The following is a 22840-nucleotide window of genomic DNA, read 5'->3' as shown; positions in this document are numbered from 1 at the left end:
CAACAGCAGTCATGGAAAGTGGAGGTAGGGAGAACACCAAGGTCTTTAGGCCGATTCAGGGCCCATAAACAAGTTCAGAATCAGACCTTTGCATACATCCTACACAGCACGATGTGTTTAATAGGGCCTTCCTCGGAACCTTGACTGTCAACTGCCAATAGGATCAGAATTCAATAAACAAAATTCCTTGTTTTTAATCTTCTTATCACCTTCTGCAGTTTTATCCTCATTTAAGTGGTGATACGAATTTGCATAGCATTACAATTTATTTTCTTCAGCCTAAACACTCTGTCACACTAACTTCTTTCAAATTCTGGCTTAAAATCAATTAAATATTTTATTTTCCTGAAAATTCTTTTTCTATTCCAAACAATGCCCTCTTTAAGCTACATACAAAGGGACAATGTGAATCTTAAGTTGCTTCATAACCAAGTTGTAAGCATTCTCAGTATATCTTTAAATGAGGAATTTTACATTAAAGAACTAAGAAAATAGAGAATTTGGGAAGAAGGTAGTGGTGTTTTCCTTAATTTCCCTTAATTGTGAGTCCCTTCTTCTTGTGCTCCCACACACAAAAGCAGCAGGTATTTATTTTTATCAAATACTCCACATTATAACATGAAAAACATATCCTTTGAACTGAAACTCAATTTAGTTAAATGATTACACATATAAGAAATACAATCCAACCAAAGGCCATGATCTCCATTTATTTATCCAAGGGATGGACTACAGAATCAGGCCACAGATGTTTTCCTATAGCAGACAAACACTTCTACAATCAAGATGACATTGTACAGATGACATTCTCTTCGATTAGCTATGGAGTGGGGGTGAAGCATCTGTTTGTTTTTTAATACATATCTTCTTTGCAATATCTAAATAGTTCTGGTATCTACACAGGGCCACTGAATAAACAATTTTGTATTTAAGTGCAATATTTACTATATGAGAAGTTTATACAGCCATCAATTAAAGAGGTGTTCCAAAGGATGCTGGTTTTTTTATTTATGCTGTACAAAGTTAAGCTACTAAATGGGGGCTCCAACAAATAAATGTGCCTTTCTTAAAAAGGTTGACTTCAATAAAATATTAAAAAGCAAAAAAAAAAAAAGGAACAAATGAACAAAAGAAAGAAAGAAAGAAAAAAGAAAGAAAGAAAGAAAGAAAGAAAGAAAGAAAGAAAGAAAGAAAGAAAAGAAAGACTGAATTCATTTCATTTTATTGGAAAAAATTGTGCATTTAGCCAAGGCTTGATTTGAAATTTTGAGCATCTCAGTAACAATCAACTCATTAACTCTCTCCTTCCTTTGTTCCAAATTCTTGGGGACTATTGTATGCCTCAGATTCGAGAAGCCCAAATATGAAATCAAATACTGAAGAATATTTAAAAGGTCCTCCCTCAAACTGGTTATTTGGTCCTGAAAAGGACACTGAAAATTATATTTTGCCAAAAGTGACCCTTAGACCAAAGCTTATTTCATTTTCATAGTATTAAAAGTCTGTACAGTTAATTGTTACTATTTTAAAATCTCTCATTCTAAAACTAAAATTTGTGAACCAGATGTCTAACACTGGTGAGATATATCTACTTTTACAAGAGTATACATATGGGCAAGAAAAGTGAAGAAGGAAAAACTATTTTTCATAATTTTATTTCTCATATTTAAAAGGTAAACTGTAAAGAAAAGGGATATTTTTAAATGTGAACCTATATCTGACAGAGACCTCCATTGAAAAGGAAAATAAACACATACATGATATGTCCTGCCTCAGAATAATTTATAATTTTATGCCACCTCTTTGGTCCTTAATATATACTGTATAGTAGTTACCTCTTTTAAGTAATTGCTTTTCTTTTTTTTAAAGATTTTATTTATTTATTCATGAGAGACACCGAGAAATAAAGGCAGAGGGAGAAGCAGGCTCCCTGTTGGGAGCCCGATGGGGCACTCGATGCAGGACTCGATCCCAGGACTCCATCCCGGGACTCCAGGATCATGCCCTGGGCCAAAGGCAGATGCTCAGCAGCTGAGCCACTCAGGTGCCCAGTAATTGCTTTTCTGATCTCAAAAATAATGCATGTTCAATATAGAAAATTTGGGAAATTAGAAAAGTATATTTCAAAAGTAAAAATTGCCTGATTTCCTGAAACTTGTAGTAACTATTAATGCTTTGCTAATTTTCCTTCCAGTATTTTTTTTCAGTATTTTTTCTATGCATATATATTTTTAAACAATTAGAATCAATCTATACATGTTGTTTCATTTTTTTATTTTTTTCAATTAATGTATGTAACAGAGTGTTTTCTTGCATCATTAAATATTCCTCAAAATATTATTTTAATATCTTCACAGTACTCTAGCAATGTACATATCATAATATATACTCATTCATATACTGATGATATTGAGAATATTTTCAATATTTTATTCTATAAATTGTAAAAAATTTAACAGCCCTTAACATGAATTTCTAGGCAAATTTAAAATCATTTCCTTACGGTAACTTCCAGAAGAAGCAGCTAGATATTTTAGGGCTTTCAATGTGTATTGATAAATTGCCCCCAGGAAAGATTATATCAATTTAAATTCTATCAATTATTTTCCATGTAGCAGTATATGATAACCATACCCTTGCCAATGCTGAATATAATTTTTTTAATTTTTCCTAATTCTATAAGTAAAAATAAGACACCTCACACATCAAATTGTTATCTGTGGTTCCCCTGAGGTAATGGATGAATAAGGAAAGAGCTGTGGAGACTTTAGCTCCTATTTTATATGCTCCTATATTTGTTAGACTTTTTCATAAGTACGTATAGTGTTTGTAGTTAAAAATTAATGATGGCATTCCATTGCTATTATTAAGTTATTAAGCTTGAAATATTTTTGTATCTACTGGCCATTTGTACAGCCTCTTTATGAATTATCTATTTATGCCTTTTGCATAAGTTTTATATGGTGGTATTTGTCTTATTTATTGATTTGAAAGAGCTCTTTATATATAAAGGCATTGCTTAAATGTCTCCTTATCCAAGATGTATGTCTTCCCTGATCTTTCTAGAGAACGCTCATTCCTTACACAAGTTACCTTTACCTTTCCTTATTTTTCTCCATATCATCACCTAACATATTATATATTTATCTGTTTATTGTTTGTCTGTATGCATAAAATTATAAACTCATTGAAGACAGGAACTTTGTTTTATTCACCCTTATATCTCCAGCACCGGGAATACTGACTAGCATATAGTAAGCACTATATAAATGTTTATAGAATTAATAAATACAGATTCTTTGCTATACAAATTTAAAACATTTCCCCAACTTATAGTTTATTTTTAATTTAGCTTATTTTCTTTTAGACATATAGACCTTTCGAAATTTCAATAGAGCTGCTGGTCTATTTCTTTGTGTTCATTTCCATTGCTTTTATCCTCTGAAGTCCTTTTCAATTGATTTTAATTATTTGCATTTTCATCTTAAAATTTTAACTCTTTAATCTATGTAGAGTTTACTTTGTTATATAGTAGGGAATAAAAACATTTTTTCCAATAATATAATCACATAGCACCATTTAGTAAATCATCCTTACTTTCCCCATTGTTTTTTTTTTAATGTATTTAACCTCTCCTCTTGTCTCCTCAGTAATACATAAACTATGAGGGTAAGTACCTTATACTTTCTCTATCCCTCAGAGCTGAGTACAGAGCTGGTCAGTAAAGGATGATCTACAAATATTTGGTAGATGGGTGAATGAGTGAATGTTTTCAAGCCAAAATATTTTTTTTGAACAGAAAGTCCATTCACTAAAGTCTGGAGGCAAATCATCACGGAGGGGCAGGATTCACCTAGAGTAAGATCAGGGCATAACAACCACTGTAGAAACTTTTAAGTAACAAAACTTAATAACACCTAACACCATACAAACGGAATATTAGGATTGGCCCTGCCTTCAAGGAGCCCCTGAAAAATATTCTTTAGGGGGCTTAAAAGTAAAAGAGAGCTTCCCAAGGGCTCCCCAACTGACCTTCCCTTCCCCTGAAATAGTAGTTCACTCTTTGCAAGAAATAGATTGCCTTGTTACAGACAGTGGCCCAAATTCTGGAACACCAGTCTCCAACATGCAGTGAGTTTAATGGTTTAATAATCCTAGAATCAAATCTACTCTAAAAGAAAATCTACCTCATTTTTGGCTCTCAAGCAAAACCCCCAAGTGCTCCATATATATTGATGCTGTAGGGCTCAGTGAGCCTCCTATGGCCTGAAATTAAAAATAACAACAAAACTACATGTTTTACTGAATTTTGGCTCTTTGCTGATTATCTATAACAAACAACAAAATGAGCAAAGCCACAGTGAACTAACTGCCCCTCATGCCAACAAATGTCACAAAGAGAATGATAATCAGTGAAAAATATTGTTAAGCATGAATAGTAGCTAAAATATTTATCTCTTGTGAGTTATTAAAATGAGAAAACTTTCAAAGTGGAAGCTTCAAGCAATTGCATTAGAAGTTGCATAATTTGGTTAGACTGACCTCAGAATGGAATAAAAAGCTGCTTATTTCCATAATGTTGGCCTTCCACCATATGAAAGGTTAGATAATTTATCATGATATAAAAAATAGTTCTCAAGAATACCTATCTTAAAAAGGAGACCTTGGTGACTTCCAGATCTGTGAAATTTTAGGTAGCATGATAATCAACATAATTTATATTTAAGTGAATTTGTGTTCTTATTACCAGGCAAGAGGAGTGTCTCTGCTACACATCCCTAGAACAAGTACAGACCAACTGAAGCAAGGTTAGTATGCTCACTGCTACCTTTATGCCAGAACTTACATTGGACAGGAAAACCTATTTGAATGGAGAAGCTACTTATTTGACACACAACCCACATTAGACACAGAATATGCTGCCCTCATTTAAAAGCTAAAGGCTTATACCTATTGTGTCACCTGTCATAGCTAGGTCCTTTACCCTCAATATCACCTACAGAGCAGCTGTTGTGATCACATGGACTCAAATCTTAATGCAGTCAGCTATATGAAGCCCTTCAAACCAATGCTATAAAATTCATGGAATTACAGTCAGAGCTGCAAAAGAATTTGGAGATATCCTGATCGAATCTCCTCACATAATTGTTCCAGGGTTGATGCAGTTTGGCATCTGTCCAGATTTTTCAGAATTCTCCATGTCCTGTAGTGGTTTCCTTAGTAATAATGGATTTCCATGAACTAAAGCTCTTCTTTTACAGATTTTTAACTCCGTTTCATTGGTTTTGCTAGTGACCTCCTCATCTATCCCAGAATTACAGTTATAGATTGTTACCTTTGGGAATACAGTGACTTGGGGTGACTCACACATTAGAGATAACTGTCCTGATGGAGTGTGCTAGGCTCAGAGGGTGAGGAGAGCAAGGTAATGCAAATGTCACACATTCTTTGATGCCCATACCTCCAAATATCGCACCGTGAATAGCCACAAACCTTTGCAGTTGCTGAGTTTTTTCTACCTTCCATGATCTCTTCTTGAGGACGCCAGGTGATCAGATGGGCAAAGACTGAGTCCCCTGAGGCCATTCCAACAGTGCCCAGTGCCGTGGTATTATGGCTTACTAGTTTTATAAAGTTTTGCTCTATCAGGTCACTCTACAAAGTATAGTTTGTGTAAAGACAGTTTCACTTTCTTTACATTTCAAACATTTTCTTATTCTATTTCTTACTGCAACAAGGCATATGCCTTTTTCCACCTCTAAAAAATTACCCAGTAGAGGCAAAATTATAAGAATGACCTAGAGGTGTAAGGATATACACCCCATTAGCAAGCTCACAGGCCACATAAAAAATTGGTGTTTCTTATGCAGCAGTTGAGATGTGTTTCTAAAGAGCCATAGCTATCACAAATTGTCTTATAATTTAAAAAATCAAGCAAAGTTCCATAAAAAGCCTTTATTTAATGCTAATGCCATATATTCTTTCCCCTATGCTCTTAGGAACAAATGTTATCATTAGCATGCTCCACTGCTCAAGAGTCTATACTTGAGAAAATGGAAATGCACCAGTTAAAGAAATGACCAATATGGCAAGATCATAGTCAATGCCAGTCTTCTGAATGCAGTGTACCTGTGTCCTTACCATGGGCCTCTGCACCTGGCAGCACAGAGGAGGAAATCAGTCTTCCAGCAAGCCATTCACCATTACCTATAGCCAGATGTCTCTGCTCAGACCTATATTTTCAATGTCCTGCATGCCTCGAACATGTCAAGTTTCAAATATGTATGCTAGATTACAGATATCTTTAGTTGAAAAAAAAATTGTTCAAAGGTCAAGCCAATCCTTCTGAATGCAGACTGATCCCTGCTCATACATTTTGCTTAGAAAAGATGTGGCTGGGGCACCTGGGTGGCTCAGTGGTTGAGCGTCTGCCTTTGGCTCAGGTCGTGATCCCAGGGTCCCGGGATCGAGTCCACATCAGGTTCCCTGAGGGGAGCCTGCTTCTCCCTCTGCCTATGTCTCTGCCTCTCTCTGTGTCTCTAGTGAATAAATAAATAAAATCTATAAATAAATAAATAAAATATTTAAAAGAAGAAAAGGTATGGTTTTATGGCTAAGTACCTATACACATAGGCAGCCCAAATAAGGTTTCCTCAAGCCAAGTGAATGAAAAGGTTAGAGGAGGGTTTGAAATGGCATTATGTCCAAAAGGCACAAAAAGAGAAACAGAGCCTTAGAAAATAATTTCCACGGAATTGAAATTCCCTATGAAGCTTTCCTAAGCTGGATTGTACACATAGCAATGATTATTTGGCTGCTCCCTAAGTAGAGCTCTCAATTAAAAATAGTCCCCAGGAGATCTATTCCTGGGCTATATCAAATTGGGGTGCCCTGCCTTCACATGTGGGGGAAAAACACCCTGCTGTTACTGAGCTACTGAGCTTTTCCTCAGGAAGGCAATCAGCAGACTGTCATAGGGTGGGGAGGGGGACTCTGAGGGCCTAAACTCATAGACATGTATATAATCAGGCCAGCCCAGCCCACAAAGGCTCAATTACCACAGAGGCAGAATAAGTGGGTGAGAGTAGATCATTCTCTCTCTCTCTCTCTCTCTCACACACACACACACACACACACACACACGCACATGCACACACACTCACACACACTCCCCTAAAAGGAGAGTCTGGTCTTTGGATTGAATTTATCTTCCCGCCAGTTTACACAGAGAATTCATTTTGTTGAGAAGACTAAACTACACAATCTGAGAAGAGGTGCCCTTCATGCTCTGGAAATCAGATTTAGAAACAAAAATAATCCAGAAAGCAGAGACCACCAAGGCCAGAGCTGGTAGCAGTGAGGGAGAGCAGCTTGCCACAGAACAGCAGCCAGATGGGGCCCAGTGGGAGAAGCTGAAAACTGGCCACCCTGGCACTCAGAGATTTAATGGAGCATCCAAAGACTATGCACATCAAGGCAGTGCTTAAGCATCTGACATGAAGAAGTCCTGGTGCTAATCCATGAACACTGAGCTCAAGGAGAATGAAGACTTCACATCAAGCTTCTTGCCTGCTTCAATCACAAATGGTCTACACAAAACTCAAGATAGCTAACCCTAACACCTGTCTGTCAATCTAACTCTCTCATTTTTTTTTCTTTCCGAAAAGTAGAATATTACTTCCCCAAAAGCTGAAATTTAAAAGCACTATAAGAGAGCCTTTTCATTTTCCAAAGTAATTCCCAGGCTCTACTCAACCCGAGAAACACTTATTGACTTGGGAGAGCTTTCAGAACCTGGAGCAACAAAGTGAGAGCCGTATCTTTCAGGAGTGAGCTCAGGAGACTAAAACAAGAAGCACCAAGAACATTCCTGAGGGGCTTCAGTTCTTCCAGCCACAGACTTACAAAGAATGGAGGGAGATGAATAGAACAGGAAGGGGGTAGCTGTGACCTTTAATTTTTTTAAAAATCTGAAACAAGGGATGCCTGGGTGGCTCAGCAGTTGAGCATCTGCCTTCAGCTCAGGGTGTGATCCCAGAGTCCCGGGATTGAGTCTCACATCTGGCTTCCTGCATGGAGCCTGCTTCTCTCTCTGCCTGTGTCTCTGCCTCTCTCTCTGTATGTCTCTTATGAATAAATAAATAAAATCTTTAAAAAAATAAAATCTGGAACAAATATGAAACATAATATTTGGTAAATCTAGGTGATATATACCTGTCTTCTCTGGACTCTATGTATTTTAAATATCATGTACTTACATATTTTAATTAAGTTGAAATTCAACCAGGAAAGCCAAACCGTGAGAATTTAAGAGACGAAGGAATTGGCCCATTTTTCAAAGGTTTTGTAAATCTCGCCAATGTGAGGAATCTCACTTTCAGCAAACAAGATATGCAAAAAATCCAGACTTGACAAAGGAAACCAGGCAGGAGTTGTTTATTCACATTACATGGGGCTCTTTCTTTTATGAAAGAATCCACCACCGGGTTTTATTAATATGGAATGCAATCACTGTGATTAACACAGGGTCTAATTTACAAAATGCTTACCTGCTGCACAGCTTTTCAGGAACACAACTACCCTTCAAAGGTATATCCACAGGCTCTCTTGTGACATCCAGTCAGGTTTTCTATTCTGTGACAGACAGCACTTCGAAGTTGTACCAGAGGAACAACGGTCAAGCAGAATGGAGTCCAGTTTGGCCCCAAATGCTGTGTACGGGGTTGAGCCATGTGTCCTCTCTGCAAATCCATTTTCATGATTATAGAGTAGAAACCCTGGATCCTTCTCACATCTCTTCCAGGGATGCTGTGGAGCCATGTGGTCCTAGCCAATATTTCTAAGCAAAATGCTGAATGATATAGCAAATGAGATTTCAGGCATGGGAGCCCAAGTTCCTCAAGCTGGCAGAGAGCGGTTCTCCAGGCAGCTGTGGTCCTTTCCACACCATTCCCTGGGGTGACACAGGGAGGCGCTCGCAGCATGGGCACACCAACTGGAAGCAGAGCGACCCTCACCATACAGCCCACACAAAAACCACTAGTCACTCCACAACAGCCAAAAAGGAAATGTAACTTGAAGAGCATTTCCCTCTACAAACAACTGATCCTCTGGGACTTTCACTTCAAGCATCTCAATTGTTAGAAGTAAATGAGGCTCACATTAAAGGCCAGCCAGTCACACATCAAGAAATTAAGCCTCCTCTCAGGAGGAGAAAATGGCCGCTCCAGAGCCAGCCTCCTGCCTCTCACACGCAGCCTCTTGTACAAATGGCTTCATTTACCCACATCTGAGACACTCGATCCAGCCAAGCTTGGTCTCCCCAAAGCCCTGAAAACTGAGATACACAAGCAGAGGGATTAATATCTCAAACTCCAAGCAGCCGCCTCAGATCCACTGCAGCGCCACAATTCAAAGACTCCAGCTTTGTCAGGAGGTGACTACATCCTTTTGGGGCCCTCTAATTCCTAACAAGCAATCCCCCACGCCCCTACCTTCAGCCTCTGGGCACAGCATACCAAAACCACAGCAAAGACTGGGGCCAGAATAAGCAAGGAGAGGCAGCAACTCCCACCTTATAAGTCTGATTGACAACCAGGTAGGGCCACCAGGACCCAAAACAAGGGGTCCTCTGATAAGAGGAATTCCAAAGCCTCAGAGCCCTCTATGGAAAATGTCCTGCCTCCTGTCCCCCAAGGAGAGAAATCTCAGGATCATTAGCAAGCACTCTGTCTGAGCTCAACTTTAGTGAAGGTGTATGGGGAGAGAAGTGATCTCTAAGGTAACCAGCTAATTGCCAATAAGGAATGATAATAATAAATTAGCAAATACTAATGTAAACTAACTCAGTTCTGCGGCAGTTGCATGGAGACGACAGAGGAACGGTTTATTCTGGAACACATCTTGCAAGCAGATCACCACTGGGAAACACAGCCTCTGGTAGAGGTGAATGGCCCAATAAGATACAATGTAGGCAATGGGTGGCCCTAGAATGTCTCCTAGTAGTAGTGGAGCCTTTGATTTTTAAAGAAAACTGGAGTGACTACACTTGAAAAGATGTGGGCTGCACTGTTTTCCATTGCTTCCTTCTGCAGCCTGAGGGTTATTTTGACCCTTAGGGATAAGACTTAGATGGTTCCAAGATGCTGCTGAAACAAGAAAAGTAAAATTAAAAAAAAAAAAAACAACCCTCACTGTTTGTTGGTTTAATTGGAGGCAGTGTCATTTCCTCGCTCTCTAAACCAGCCTCATCAAACCTATTAATTTCCCAGTGATTTCTGACTCTGAATGTCAGATTTCTGAATCTGACATCTAATAGGTTTGTGGCTGCTTTTCTAGTTCCTTAACCCAGTTTCACTCAAATCCTTGCATATCCCTAACTTTAAAACTGTTTTAGTGACCAAAGTATGCTGAGCTATTTCTTTCTGTTTATTTTTCTTCAAAGCCTAACTGATGTTTTAGTTTCATTATCTACACTGAGATAACACACATTGAGACTTCCTATTAGATAATTTGAAGTGTTCAATTTGGTCTGCCACATACCTCCTTAGTCTGCAAACTCTTCCACGGCTACTTATGAAATTGCTCAGTGTCAATAGCAGAACACACATACACCCTCAGAATGTCTCATATTGAAGATGCTACCATTTGCTAGTAAAAGATAGAGCAACAGAGAGAACTCAAGATAGAGTTTGAAACCAAAATCTAAATCCCCATACAAATGTGAACTGGTGCAGCCACTCTGGAAAACTGGTGGAGGTTCCTCAAAGAGTTAAAAATAGATCTGCCCTACGACCCAGAAATTGCACTGCTGGGGATTTACCCCAAAGATACAGATGCAATGAAATGCCGGGACACCTGCACCCCGATGTTTCTAGCAGCAATGTCCACAATAGCCAAACTGTGGAAAGAGCCTCGGTGACCATCGAAAGATGAATGGATAAAGAAGATGTGGTTTATGTATACAATGGAATATTCCTCAGCCATTAGAAACGACAAATACCCATCATTTGCTTCGACATGGATGGAACTGGAGGGTATTATGCTGAGTGAAATAAGTCAATCGGAGGACAAACATTATATGGTCTCATTCACTTGGGGAATATAAAAAATAGTGAAAGGGAATAAAGGGGAAAGGAGAAAAAATGAGTGGGAAATATCAGAAAGGGAGACAGAACATGAAAGACTCCTAACTCTGGGAGATGAACTAGGGGTGGTGGAAGGGGAGGTGAGCGGGGAGTTGGGGTGACTGGGTGACGGGCACTGAGGGGGGCACTTGACAGGATGAGCACTGGGTGTTATTCTATATGTTGGCAAATTGAACACCAATAAAAAATGAATTTATAAATCCCCATACACATATGGCTAGAATTCAGCATGGTTCTGCCCACTATGACACTCTCAGAGTGTCAGCTCAGAAGCATTCAACATTAGAGAACTAAAATTTTAAAATGCCTCACCAAAGAGACTGTCTGGGCCATTTGACCCCTCCTAACAGCAGGAAGAGGTTTCACCCAAGTCTCCATTAGCAGTAGAAGAAATGAATTGCATTTTCTTCTTCCAGCTATGATCTCAGCTTGGGTGACAAAAAGGGTAATGTAGGGATGCTGATGAACAAAGGAGTAACACTTTCCAGCAACCAGGGGTGCCCAGTAGGCATGTCTCCATTTCATAACATTGGAAGAAAAAGTATTTGCCATAATAAGGAGACTCTAAAAACGGTGGAATATTTTCAGAAAAATCATAGCAAACTGGCAAACCTATTATTGTTCCCTCTTATCCATTCTTTCTTTTTCAATCTCTTTTCCCCTCTTCTCACTCTCCTCCCACCACACATACACTCACTTATGCATATACTAAATCCATGGACTAAGTATACCAGTATGCCAAGAAATGCAAATCTCACCCTTTGATTTAAAATATTTAAGGGATACCTGACATCACTAATTCTACAAAATTCTTCTGTAAACAGCAAAGAGATCCTCCACTTTCCCACTTCAAATCTGTATACAAAACCACAAAATCCACATAGCTGATTTCCTCGCCAACATCAGAAGACCGGTGAATAATGATACTTTATTCAAGGCAAGACAGTCTCTGTGATACTAAAAGGCTGAGTTCCTAGCCTAGTGCTCCATTCCCTTTACCTTATCCACTTAACTGCATTTAACATTACATTCCCTCTGGTTTCTAGAGCCAACAATGTTCAGATGTGGCTAAATTTGCACACTGATGCAAAAGTTACCCACAAGGCAGCACCGAATCTGAATGGTAAGTCTACATATAAATGATAGCAGGGTTGCCAAGGAAGAAAGAGAAGGGGAGTACTAAGAAGTCTACAAAGTAACATATAGTTAGAGACTTTCTTATATTGCTTGCAGGGAAATCACTGGATGATCTTAGCTCCCCAACCAGACTGAACTCTCCGTGGGCAGATGCTGCATCTCATATTTATTTGGGATCCCCATGGTACCTGCCACACAGCTGAGCACACTGGATCCTCTAATAATGCTTACTGATATCTAATGCCATGGTGACAAAGTGTGATGGAGTGCTACAGGGAAGAAAATCTGACTCCTTTACAATGTCATTGTAAGCCTTGTAACTGACTGCAGCAAACAAAAAGGGTGGGTTTGTCACAAGGTAGCCCAGCAGAAAAACCTAATGTGTAAGTATTTTGGTCCCAATCTGGAGAGCAATAATGTAACATATGCTCAGAAAAGAAATGTTATCCTGAATTGAATTGACCTGTTTACTTGTCTGTCTCCTTGTAAACTCCCTAGGGTCAAGGATCAAGTGTTTTATTTTTGGATACTGGGCACGCAGTACAGTGTCTAGTACATTCTAAGTGTGCGACAAAGGCTATTGGGTTTAATTCATGAACAAATAAAAGAATGGTATAATGAAATGATATAAAGAAAAATGTAAGCAGCATAAGATTGAATACAGAAATGACCAAAGAATCTCATATTTACCACATCATAGCTCTTACCACTCTAACTTCTTAATTAATGGCGGTTTCTTGGATAGATTAATTAATTAACAGGAAAATATAAAGAGAAGGTAGAAAATATATCAGGATATCACTATCCTATGAATGGAGAACATCTTATTGAACGCAAAGTAGCATAAATCATTCCATACTGAAAACCACTTGTTTGCTTGTCTCCCCTGTTAAAATGTGCATTCCTTGAGACTAGAGAACATCTTTTTCATTTCTAGAACACCAGAGCCTAGAGCAGAAAAAAGTAGACCTTTAACAAATTTTAAATGTTGAATGTATAGATGTATGAATCAACCATTCTTGCTCTTCTGTAGATTTCACTGTACCTAAGTATTCTATCTAGTCCACGTTCAAGCACTTCTGGTATGGAAAGAAAAGGAGAAGTGTCATTCTCCCCATGCATAACTTTGTGACAGATTCAGGTTAAATGGCCTGATTTATGCTCAGTTGTGAGAGGGTCTCTCCTCTTTCTGAGTGGGTTTGTCCATTGAACTCTACAGGACTGCACACTGGAAATACACACTTAACCTCACTATGTCTAGTACACACTGCCTTGGCCTTTGACTAGCCCTAGACACTATATCTCCATGATTTTGTTACATAAGGAGAGCATGTGGCTTTGTAAGTTGGGGATAGGATCAGAATTCAGACTTTCAATGGCTTTTCTAAATGATTCAAGCAATATTTCATTTCATTCTGCCTATAGGAAAATCAAAAAGAACACCAAGATCTTAGGTAAACCATGCAGACAGTCATATGTCTCCCGTCTCCTCCAAATATCTCATAAGCACCAGGGTTCACATTTCTCTAGTGCCTTGAATTGATTACATAAATAATCACCAAGCACTCAGATGATTATTCTGGTCTATCTCCACAAGCAATAGAGGACAGCACCTGAACCAATAACCTTGCTATCTTTCACCTCCATTGTTTAATGTCCAAAATGAATATACCAACCACACCACTTCGTAGGTGTTATCTATATAAAACCAACTTAAAATCCTCTTAAGTTACAGTGTCTACAGGGACACACTCTGATGTGCAGGCCATTATAAAGGATTCTCCAATTATTGTCTAATGAAGAGATCTACGATTCAGAGAACACATACGTGTCATACCTTTTACATTACACAAAGTCATATTATTCCTTGGACCAACCTTGCACAACAATAGGGGTACCAACTTTGTAGATAAGGAAAGAGAGACTCGGAGGGATTCCATACCAAAAGGTTTTCCCAGATTCAAAATCATGGTCTACCTGATTCCACTACATAGAATTATCTCTTCCTCTCCATTGCAGAACTCTTAGTAGTCCATAAGTAGTCCTCCAAAAAGTCTATGATCTAGTTCCTAGTAGTATATATTGATATCCATGATTATAACTGTGTCTATATAGCATGATATTGGATTTTCAATAAATCCTTATTTATAGAGCTATAGACTGAAAATATTGGTGCTTTTGTTGCTAGCAGAATATCATCAGTTTCTCGTTAGAAGCACTGCTGTTTGGTCCAATTATTTCTGATGAGAATTATTTTCCAGGAAACTAAGAAAAGCGATTGGTTCGGGTAGTCCTAAAACCCTTTGCCCTGTGAAATTGATACAAATACTATGAGACCATTTTATATGCATCATAGCCTAGGTATGTCAGGCTGAATTATTTCTGAGACAGGAAGGTGTCACCAAAGCAACACTTGCCAGAGAGTTACAGAGCCCTGAGATCTAGTCTGTCTGTCATCTCTCTCTCTCTTTGCCTCTCCCTTTGCTTCTCCCTCCCTACTCCCCTCCTCTCTCTCTGTCTCTCTATGCCTTAATTTGTGAGTCTGAACAACTCCTTTACCATCTCTGGACCTCTGTTTCATCATCTACTGAAGGGCAATCTATCAAGATAAGTATTGCAAATATCAAAAGAGACAAGGGTTGTGCAGGTGCTTCAAAAAATGTGGAAGTGCCTTTCAAATATACAGTATTCCTTTCATTAGTGGCCTGGAAGAGGGCATCTGCCTTCTAGTGCATCAAATTTCCAACCAAAGAGGGGCTGAAGCAATTCATGGAAAAACGAAATCAACTTAAGAACTGAGTGAATGGGTGACGGGCACTGGGTGTTATTCTGTATGTTAGTAAATTGAACACCAATAAAAAATAAATTAAAAAAAAAAAAAGAACTGTTACTTTTCGCCTTCCACTCACCCACCCATCCACCATCATTTGTGTTATCACCCTACTACCCTGAAGTATTTTAAGAGCCAGCAAACATCGGACCACACAATGTTAAAAAAAATGCTTCATTTTAAACAAAGCTAACTCAAATCATAGTTAATTTCTGAAATGTTCATTAATAAGTGACACTTTCCACCTCCTCGTTTGTCAGATGTCACCATAAGAACTACCAAGAAATGGCCAAGTGGCTTTTTAATTTTTTCATTTGCCTCCCTTTAACCAACCCATCCATATTCTTGGCAAAGCATATACATGGCCAGAGAAAAAGCAAAAAGGGGCTTCCTGGAGCGGAATCACTCTCACACTGGGAAACTGGTCCCTGAGCATTCTAGGGTTCACCCATCTTTAACACTACATGTTGATCTCTCTGCCACTTATACTGGAGTATAGGTACCAATGGCTGGCGAACGCATCACATTTGCAACAGGTGGAGCAAATTCACATTATGCCAGAAGACTATACAGAGATTTCAAAGGCACAGACCCCTTGAGCTCCCACTCCCAACATCCACTCCTGCAAAGGCCCAATATGTTGGGTTACCCTCTGCCCCCAAGAGACTCCAGTAGCAAACCCAGACTACAGAAATGGGCTTAGGCAGAGAAGTTCTCCCTATCCCTGCCAGAGAATTCTCCAGCAAAGAGACCAAAGTGGTCCAGGGAGTAGCAGAAGAAGGGGTCTGGGAGGACCTCATGGAGTCCCACACTGGCACTCACCTCAGGCAGAGGCACACCGTTGATAATCAAGTCTGGCTGCTGGGGGCCCTGGCTGTTGAAAGAGTGATGATAGATGTGGTTGGCGCTAGTATTGCGGGTATTCTGGTTCTCCACATTCAGGAAAGTGCTCTCAGAGCGGCGGCAGCCCAGGGGCAGTGTCTGCTGGTGGTAGTCAAAATAGTTGAGGGAGGAGGTCAGGGAGGAACAACTGACAACGTTCATCTTGTCTGTCTCCTCCACATCCCGGGGTACCAGACGGATGTCATTCTTACTGATTTTTTTCTTCTTGCTTGATTTCTTTTGATGCCCATAGGAGTACTCAGCGATTCTATGTGACAAAAAAGGCAACATGTATTGCTAAGGCCCTCCCAAACCATGCATTGATTAATAAATCTTAAGCTCCCTAGAGGGTTGCACCCCACCTCTGCTCCAGCTTCTTTCTTATTCTGGTGCATTACATCATTGGATTTCTCCCTGCGCTGTTTACATGTGAAAACAAGCTAAGGGCCATACAGTTTTCACATTAAACATACAAACCTCCTATTCCTCCATCCCCCAAAAATGTCTCTATACTTTGGATGTGGAATTTCTCATCGTGAGTGTCTATTTCGAAAGGGTGGGGAGGACATGGAAAGTTGAGCCTATGGGAGAGAGAGCATGAGAATGCTCAAATGTGGAGCTCCCCTGGAACCCAAAAGAACCCTTGAGTGAAATCCAAAGCAAGTATTAATTTACCAGAAGAGGAAATGATGGAAGGAAATAAACAAAACAAAACAAAAACCTCCTCTCCAGTTCCTCCAGGTATTTGCCATGTGGCGAATGAACACTTTCAGTCAGATTCCCCTTTGATTAACCTGATCAGTTTTGGACTAGGGCAGGAGATCAGACGCCATCATCTGAGGGATCCTCAGCTTCTCTCCTCCACTCCCTCCTTCCCTTTGCCGTAGCCCTGCTCCCTTCTATTCTCCACCCTGCCCCCTCCTCTCCTGGAGATATCTGATAGCCAGACCCATTCGAATGAGGGGAAATGCTTTTTACCTCTTTCCCCTTAGGCTAACTTTCTCCTCTGCCTTTTGTCTTGCTTCTTGCTAATGGGAGAAACCCAGATGCAATGCAGACACTTGCTGTTCTGTCCTTTTATAAAACAGCAGAGGAGACAAGTGATGGTTAAACAATTACTGCAAAGGAATTTAAAGGTTAGTGCATTCAGCATCCTTCCTCCATTCAGGTGTACCTACAAGCAGCTGTGCTGCAACTGGAACATAAAGAGCTCAATTTAATTAACACTGACACAGACCCAGCAATGTGCACCAAAGACATCAAGCCTTAAGAGACGTGTCAAAAGAAATACATTAAAATGTAGACAGAGTCTCAAAGTCATTTATTACTTTGCACATAATGATTCACCTTATTGTTTGAAAATTCAATTTCTGGGCAATAATCAGCAAAACAATCGGGTTAATAAATTATATGGGTTGATCTTTACAAGGGAAAGACTGTGACTGTGTTCTCGCTCAACAAAGCTAATTGTCTGAATACAAAAACGGAGCCCAATTCAGCAGCAATTGCAGATCACCTCGCAAGTCTCATAAATGAATGCATTTGAGGAAGAGGTTCCGGAGAGGCTGAGAAAAGGAAACCTCTTGCCTAATACAGGGAAAGACAGGCTCTTGAATTTTACGTTTCTAAAACATCTGAGCATACAGGGAGATTGCCTATTTCTAGAGGCAAATTCTTACTCTGTCCCTGGGATGTTCCTAGAGCTGAGCAGTTATGTTCCCCTCGTCCTTTCACTCTATGTTCCAGCAGACTTGCAGTGATGGCAAGCTGATGCTACTGGAGTTTGGGAGCAGAAAAAATCCCAAAGACCTCAGGACTAGGGTTTATTTGCTTTTCTAATCTATTTACAGAAGCAATGGGAAGTTTTAATGATTTTGTTTACCCATGATGGTTAAGTTTGGCAACGCCCCGTCCAATTACTTAGCTGAGGCATTCACTGAGCAGCCCTTTCTGTATTGACCAATTATTTAATTAAACTGTACTCCATTAATCCCAAACCATCATAGGGAACAGAGCTCTTTACAGAATACACATGTAAGTGAAGTTGGAGAGTACTGAGATTTTCTTTTTCTTTCTCTCTCTCTCTCTTTCCTTCTCTAATTTCAAATGCTTTCTTCCCTGTTTAATGATCTCCCTGACAAGCTCTCTGAAAGAGCTCTCACTTCTAGTCATACATCACCAAGAAGTGGCAAAGCCTTCACTATCTTTATTTCAGGATGATTTGTTTTTCATCAAGAAAAGGGTCTTATACAGTTACTTTACAGTAATAAAATGGCTTAAAAAGAGTCTACTCTATCATTATTATCTCCATATAAATAAAATTTTACAGACCCTGCATCTTTTCTCCTGTAAAAATTGCCACTGGCAGTCACAGGTTTCAAAGGTAAGAGAAATATTAATTTCCATTTCTCCCATCTGAAATGACTCAGATCTGAAGGAAAGAAAAGTCACGGCCATTTCACTAGTAACAGGATTAAAGCATTTATGAGGCATTGCAGCTGCTCTTTTATGGCACCTGATTGATATTCATGTGTGGTTAGCATTTGTCTACTAACTTGTGTAATGCAGAGAATAGTAAAAGGGAAACAATAATTGCATGGCTGTTACATATTCAGGGGGCTCTAATTCACAGCAGTGTGCATTTCAGATGGTGTCAAATACAAATTGGACCTACAGGAACATATTTTGACTGATTAACGTGCAAGCACAGATGGCACAAAAGACACATTGGATGTGTAGGTGTGTTGGAAGCACATGCACACCTTGGTTGGAAACAGCACCATCATTCGATTTCAGCAAACTAAAGAAACAACTTCTTTTTTTCAACCATTTCGATGAGATATTGCTGGAAAAAATTACATGTATTATCCTAAATTGGACTCCAGAAATACTTAGGTTAATTTGTTCTATCCAACTGTAAGGAAGGGCTTCAACAAGACCTTCTAATGTGTTTATCAGGAAATCTTGTTTTTAAAATACTACTTGTCATTCTAATTTCTGCATTTCTATTCTCATTCTCTCTCTCTCTCTCTCTCTCTCTCTCTCTCTCACACACACACACACACACACACACACACACACCCTGCATACACTTCAAGAAAAAGTGTAACACAATAACGCATAGTGACATCCACTGGTAGGGACCAGATCTTAATGCCACAGCATAAACCCACAATACAGAAAAGCACCATCAGCTCCAGAAGATTGCTATTTTTACTGCAACATCTGGAAGCAAAGTCCTATCCCTCATTGAGATGTTTGGTCTCTACCCCCACCAACCAACCAGATATTTGAAAAGATATGCGACTGGTAGAATTTCACCTTACATAGCCAGATGTCTGGGGAATGGATACAAAACAAGCCAAGAACACACTTTGTAAAAACACTAGTCACCTGCTTCACCACACATTCCTGTTTTCTCTTCCCTCAACTCTCTGTTTCCTACCTTAGAGACCCAATTACAGGTCTCTTCAGCTTATCCCTACAACAGGACCAGGCAACCAGCAGCACTCCCTCTCCTTTCAGTATCTGTCCTCAAAACACTGTGCCCCTCAAATCAAGTTGTGGGACTTGGTGGTTTTGCTGAAAATAGTCTCTCTCTCTCTCTCTCTCCTTCTCTCCCTCTCTCATTTTTTTTCCTGACATAACTTCATGGAGACAGCTGCGCAAATTTTAAAATGATCATTGCTTTACTGCTCATCATCATTATGTGACAGAATCCACCACTGGAACAGTAAATGATTGTCTTCCAGCACATTGTCAGATCAAAAGAATTGATCAACTTGGACTGCCACAAACTTTCCCCCTCCAAGAAGCACAGTATGTACAGAGCATGCACTTAAGTAGTAAACAAAAGCACTGGGATTTTCACACAGACACAGATACACCTTTTTCATCTAAGACAAAGGAAAGAAAAAAAGTTGGCTCTACCTGCAGTTGTAGGTCCGGATCTCTTTGTTATCTCGCTTGCACTTGATTGCCACGAAGATCATAGTGACAAAGAGGATGCCGGCAATGGAGCCCAGCGCGATAATGAAAATCAGGGATAAGTTCACCGAGCCCATGGACTCTTGGGCATCGAGAGCAGGGGACAGGTAGATTAGGACTAGTGCAGAAGCGGAGAGAGACGTCTTGCCATGGTCATGGGCCACCACAATAAGCTCGTAAGAAGCCTTTGAACTCTCGTCAAAGGTGCGAGTGGTTCTGACTTCCCCATTGACCGGATCTATTTCAAAGAAGCCGCGGTCGCCCTCGGTCATGTCGTAGGTGACCCGGCCATTCTCACCCTCATCATAGTCGTCTGCTTTGACAACGGTCACGAGGTAGCCTATGCCGGAGTTGCGGGGAATGTAGACCTCGGCTGTGCCATTGATCAAGGGTGGGGCCGTGATGACCGGGGTATTATCGTTGACATCGAGGATGATGACCCGAACTGTGGCGTTGCTCTGCAGCGAAGGCAGGCCTCCATCCTTGGCCAGAACCTTAAATTCGAACGCCTTGGTCTGTTCGTGGTTGAAGGATCGAAGCGCATATATGTCGCCGGAATTGGGGTTGATGGAGACATAGGTGAAGACAGGCATGTCCCGCACCTGGGACGGCACAATCTGGTAGGAGACACTGCCATTGAGACCCAGGTCGGGGTCTCGCGCTGACACCGAAAGCAGGTAGGCGCCAGGCGTGTTGTTCTCCTGCACAATAACCTGGTAGTAAGGTTTGGAAAAATGCGGGTGATTGTCATTCTCATCGGTTATGCGAACCGTAAAGGATTTGGCGCTCTGCAGCATGGGCACACCGCCGTCGCGTGCCTGGATTGTGAGGTTATACTGGTCATGCTGCTCGCGGTCCAGCCGACCGTCCACCAGGATAGTGGAGAAGCTCTCATACTCCTGCAGCCGAAAGGGCACGTTACCCAGCAAACGGCACTGCACGCGCGCATTGAGGCCGGAGTCTCGATCAGACACCCGCACCAGCGCAATCACATAGCCCGGGGGGGCGCTCTCGCTTACCTCCACCATCTCACTGTTAACTGACAGCAGGTTGATGACTGGTGGGTTGTCATTGGTGTCCAGAACGCTGACGGTCACCTTGCAGTGTGCCGGGATGGAGTTGGGCCCCAGGTCCTTGGCCTGCACGTCCAGTTCGTACACGTGGCCCTCTTCGTAGTCTAAGGCACCGGTGACTGTGACCAGGCCGCTGTGTGGGTCGATCTGGAAGAGCTCGCGCGTGCGGTCATTGACATAGCCATAGAAGGAGTAGACCACCTGGCCATTGGTGCCCTCGTCTGGGTCACTGGCATTGAGGCGGATGACTGGTGTGTTGGGAGGTGAGTTCTCTGGCACGCTCACTGCATAGGTGGACTCGCCAAACACCGGGTTGTTGTCATTAGAATCTGTCACCTTGATGCTGAGGCCAACAGTGCCCAGGTGCGGTGGGTCGCCGCCGTCGAGTGCAGTGATGTGAAAGCTGTAGTGCGACTGTGTCTCGCGATCCAGACTCTTCTCCACCACAAGTTCTGCAAAGCGTGAGCCATCGCCACGCGTCTTGATTTCCAGGCCAAACAGCTCATTAGGCGTGAGTTCGTATGTCTGCACGCCGAAGCTGCCCGAGTCCGGGTCATAGGCGCTGTCCAGCGGGATGCGCGTGCCAGGACTAGCCGCCTCTGAGATCTCCAGCTCAATCTGTGCTGCTGGGAAGCTGGGCGCATTGTCGTTCAGGTCCTTGATCTCCACCTTAATCACGCATATCTCCATTGAGCTGGACATGACCTCAAGCGAGATGATGCACTTGGGGCTCTGGCGGCACAGCAGGTCGCGGTCAATCTTCTGCTTGGTGACAAGCAGGCCTGAACTGGGGTTAATGTCCACCAGGTGCGGAGCTGAGTTGGACACCACACGGAAGGCAGAGGCCTGCCGTGGATCCAGAGCGAAGCCTGCCTCGCGCGCGTCCTTGGCCACATTGGCGATCACCGTCCCGGCGCGCTGCTCCTCTTCTACTGAGTACTTGAGGTTAATGAGGGCGGCTGCCTGCGTCCACAGTACAGCCAACAGCAGCAGCACCGGCAGCAGGAGCGACTCCATGGCTGCGCGGGGCTCTGCCTGGCCTCGCCTCTCCACTCCCCTCCGAGGCCGACGCCGCCGGCGCTCCAGCTTCCCGCCGACTCGGGCCGCCTGTTGCGCGCGCCCCGGGGCCCCGGAGGCCGCGGGAGGAGTCCCGCCCAGGGCGGCCCGGCGGCGCGGGGGAGACACCCGCGCCGGCTCCAACGCTGAAGTTGCAGCAGACTCGGAGGGGACTGTCGGGGGCCCTGGGGGCTCCGGGGGACCAAGGAAGCGCCGCGCGGCCCCGAGCCCCCTCCCTCCAGCCCGGCTCCTCAGTTTTCCCCCTTCAAAGTTAGCCAGGCTCGACTGGCCACAGCGGCTCAGGGCTGCGGGTCCGACGCCGTCTGAGCTGCCTGGTAGACGGGAGGATGAGTCTGGATCGCACTTGGGGCGAAGACTTGAAGGACCGTGGGGGTGCAGCCTCTCAGGCACTGCCTGGCCCGCCGCGGCGCACCCGCACAGGCGCTGGCGAACGCGCTCTCTGTTCACCTGGCATGCGCAAAGACCTCCCTCCAGCTCTCCTGGCTCGCTGCAGAGGGAGACCCCGCCTGGAACGCGCCCTCCGAGGTCGGAGGGGGGGGGGGGCACGCTGACCTTTTCAAGGTCTGTTAGGGAGAAAGGATTATCAAAGGTGGGACTTTGAGTTGCTGTCAAGCGCCGCAGGCGCCTGGGTATCCAGCTGAGCCGGAGGGCGGTCCTGGGGCCCGCAAAAGAAGGGGGAAGGGAGAGGGGGAGGCTGCAGAGACAAG

The 22840-nt window shown here is 42.2% G+C and overlaps 1 protein-coding gene across 2 annotated transcripts in view; it reads right to left on the bottom strand.

Moving 5' to 3' along the window:
• PCDH19 (protocadherin 19) overlaps positions 1 to 22148 on the bottom strand; it is a 138053-nt gene extending 115905 nt beyond the window's left edge. For both annotated transcript variants that reach the window (XM_077890365.1, XM_077890366.1), the window contains exons 1-2: positions 19927 to 22148; positions 15937 to 16264 (exon numbers count right to left, since the gene is read on the bottom strand). In XM_077890365.1, the coding sequence (XP_077746491.1) occupies positions 15937 to 16264; positions 19927 to 22073 (2475 nt within the window). In that variant the 5' untranslated portion in view covers positions 22074 to 22148. The remainder of the gene's footprint in view (positions 1 to 15936; positions 16265 to 19926) is intronic.
• Between the last annotated feature and the right edge of the window lie 692 nt (positions 22149 to 22840).

Source organism: Canis aureus, chromosome X, assembly GCF_053574225.1.
Source record: "Canis aureus isolate CA01 chromosome X, VMU_Caureus_v.1.0, whole genome shotgun sequence".
NCBI classification, from domain to species: Eukaryota; Metazoa; Chordata; class Mammalia; order Carnivora; family Canidae; genus Canis; species Canis aureus.
Note: the sequence above shows the minus strand (reverse complement) of the source record. Positions and strands in the feature narration are given on the sequence as shown.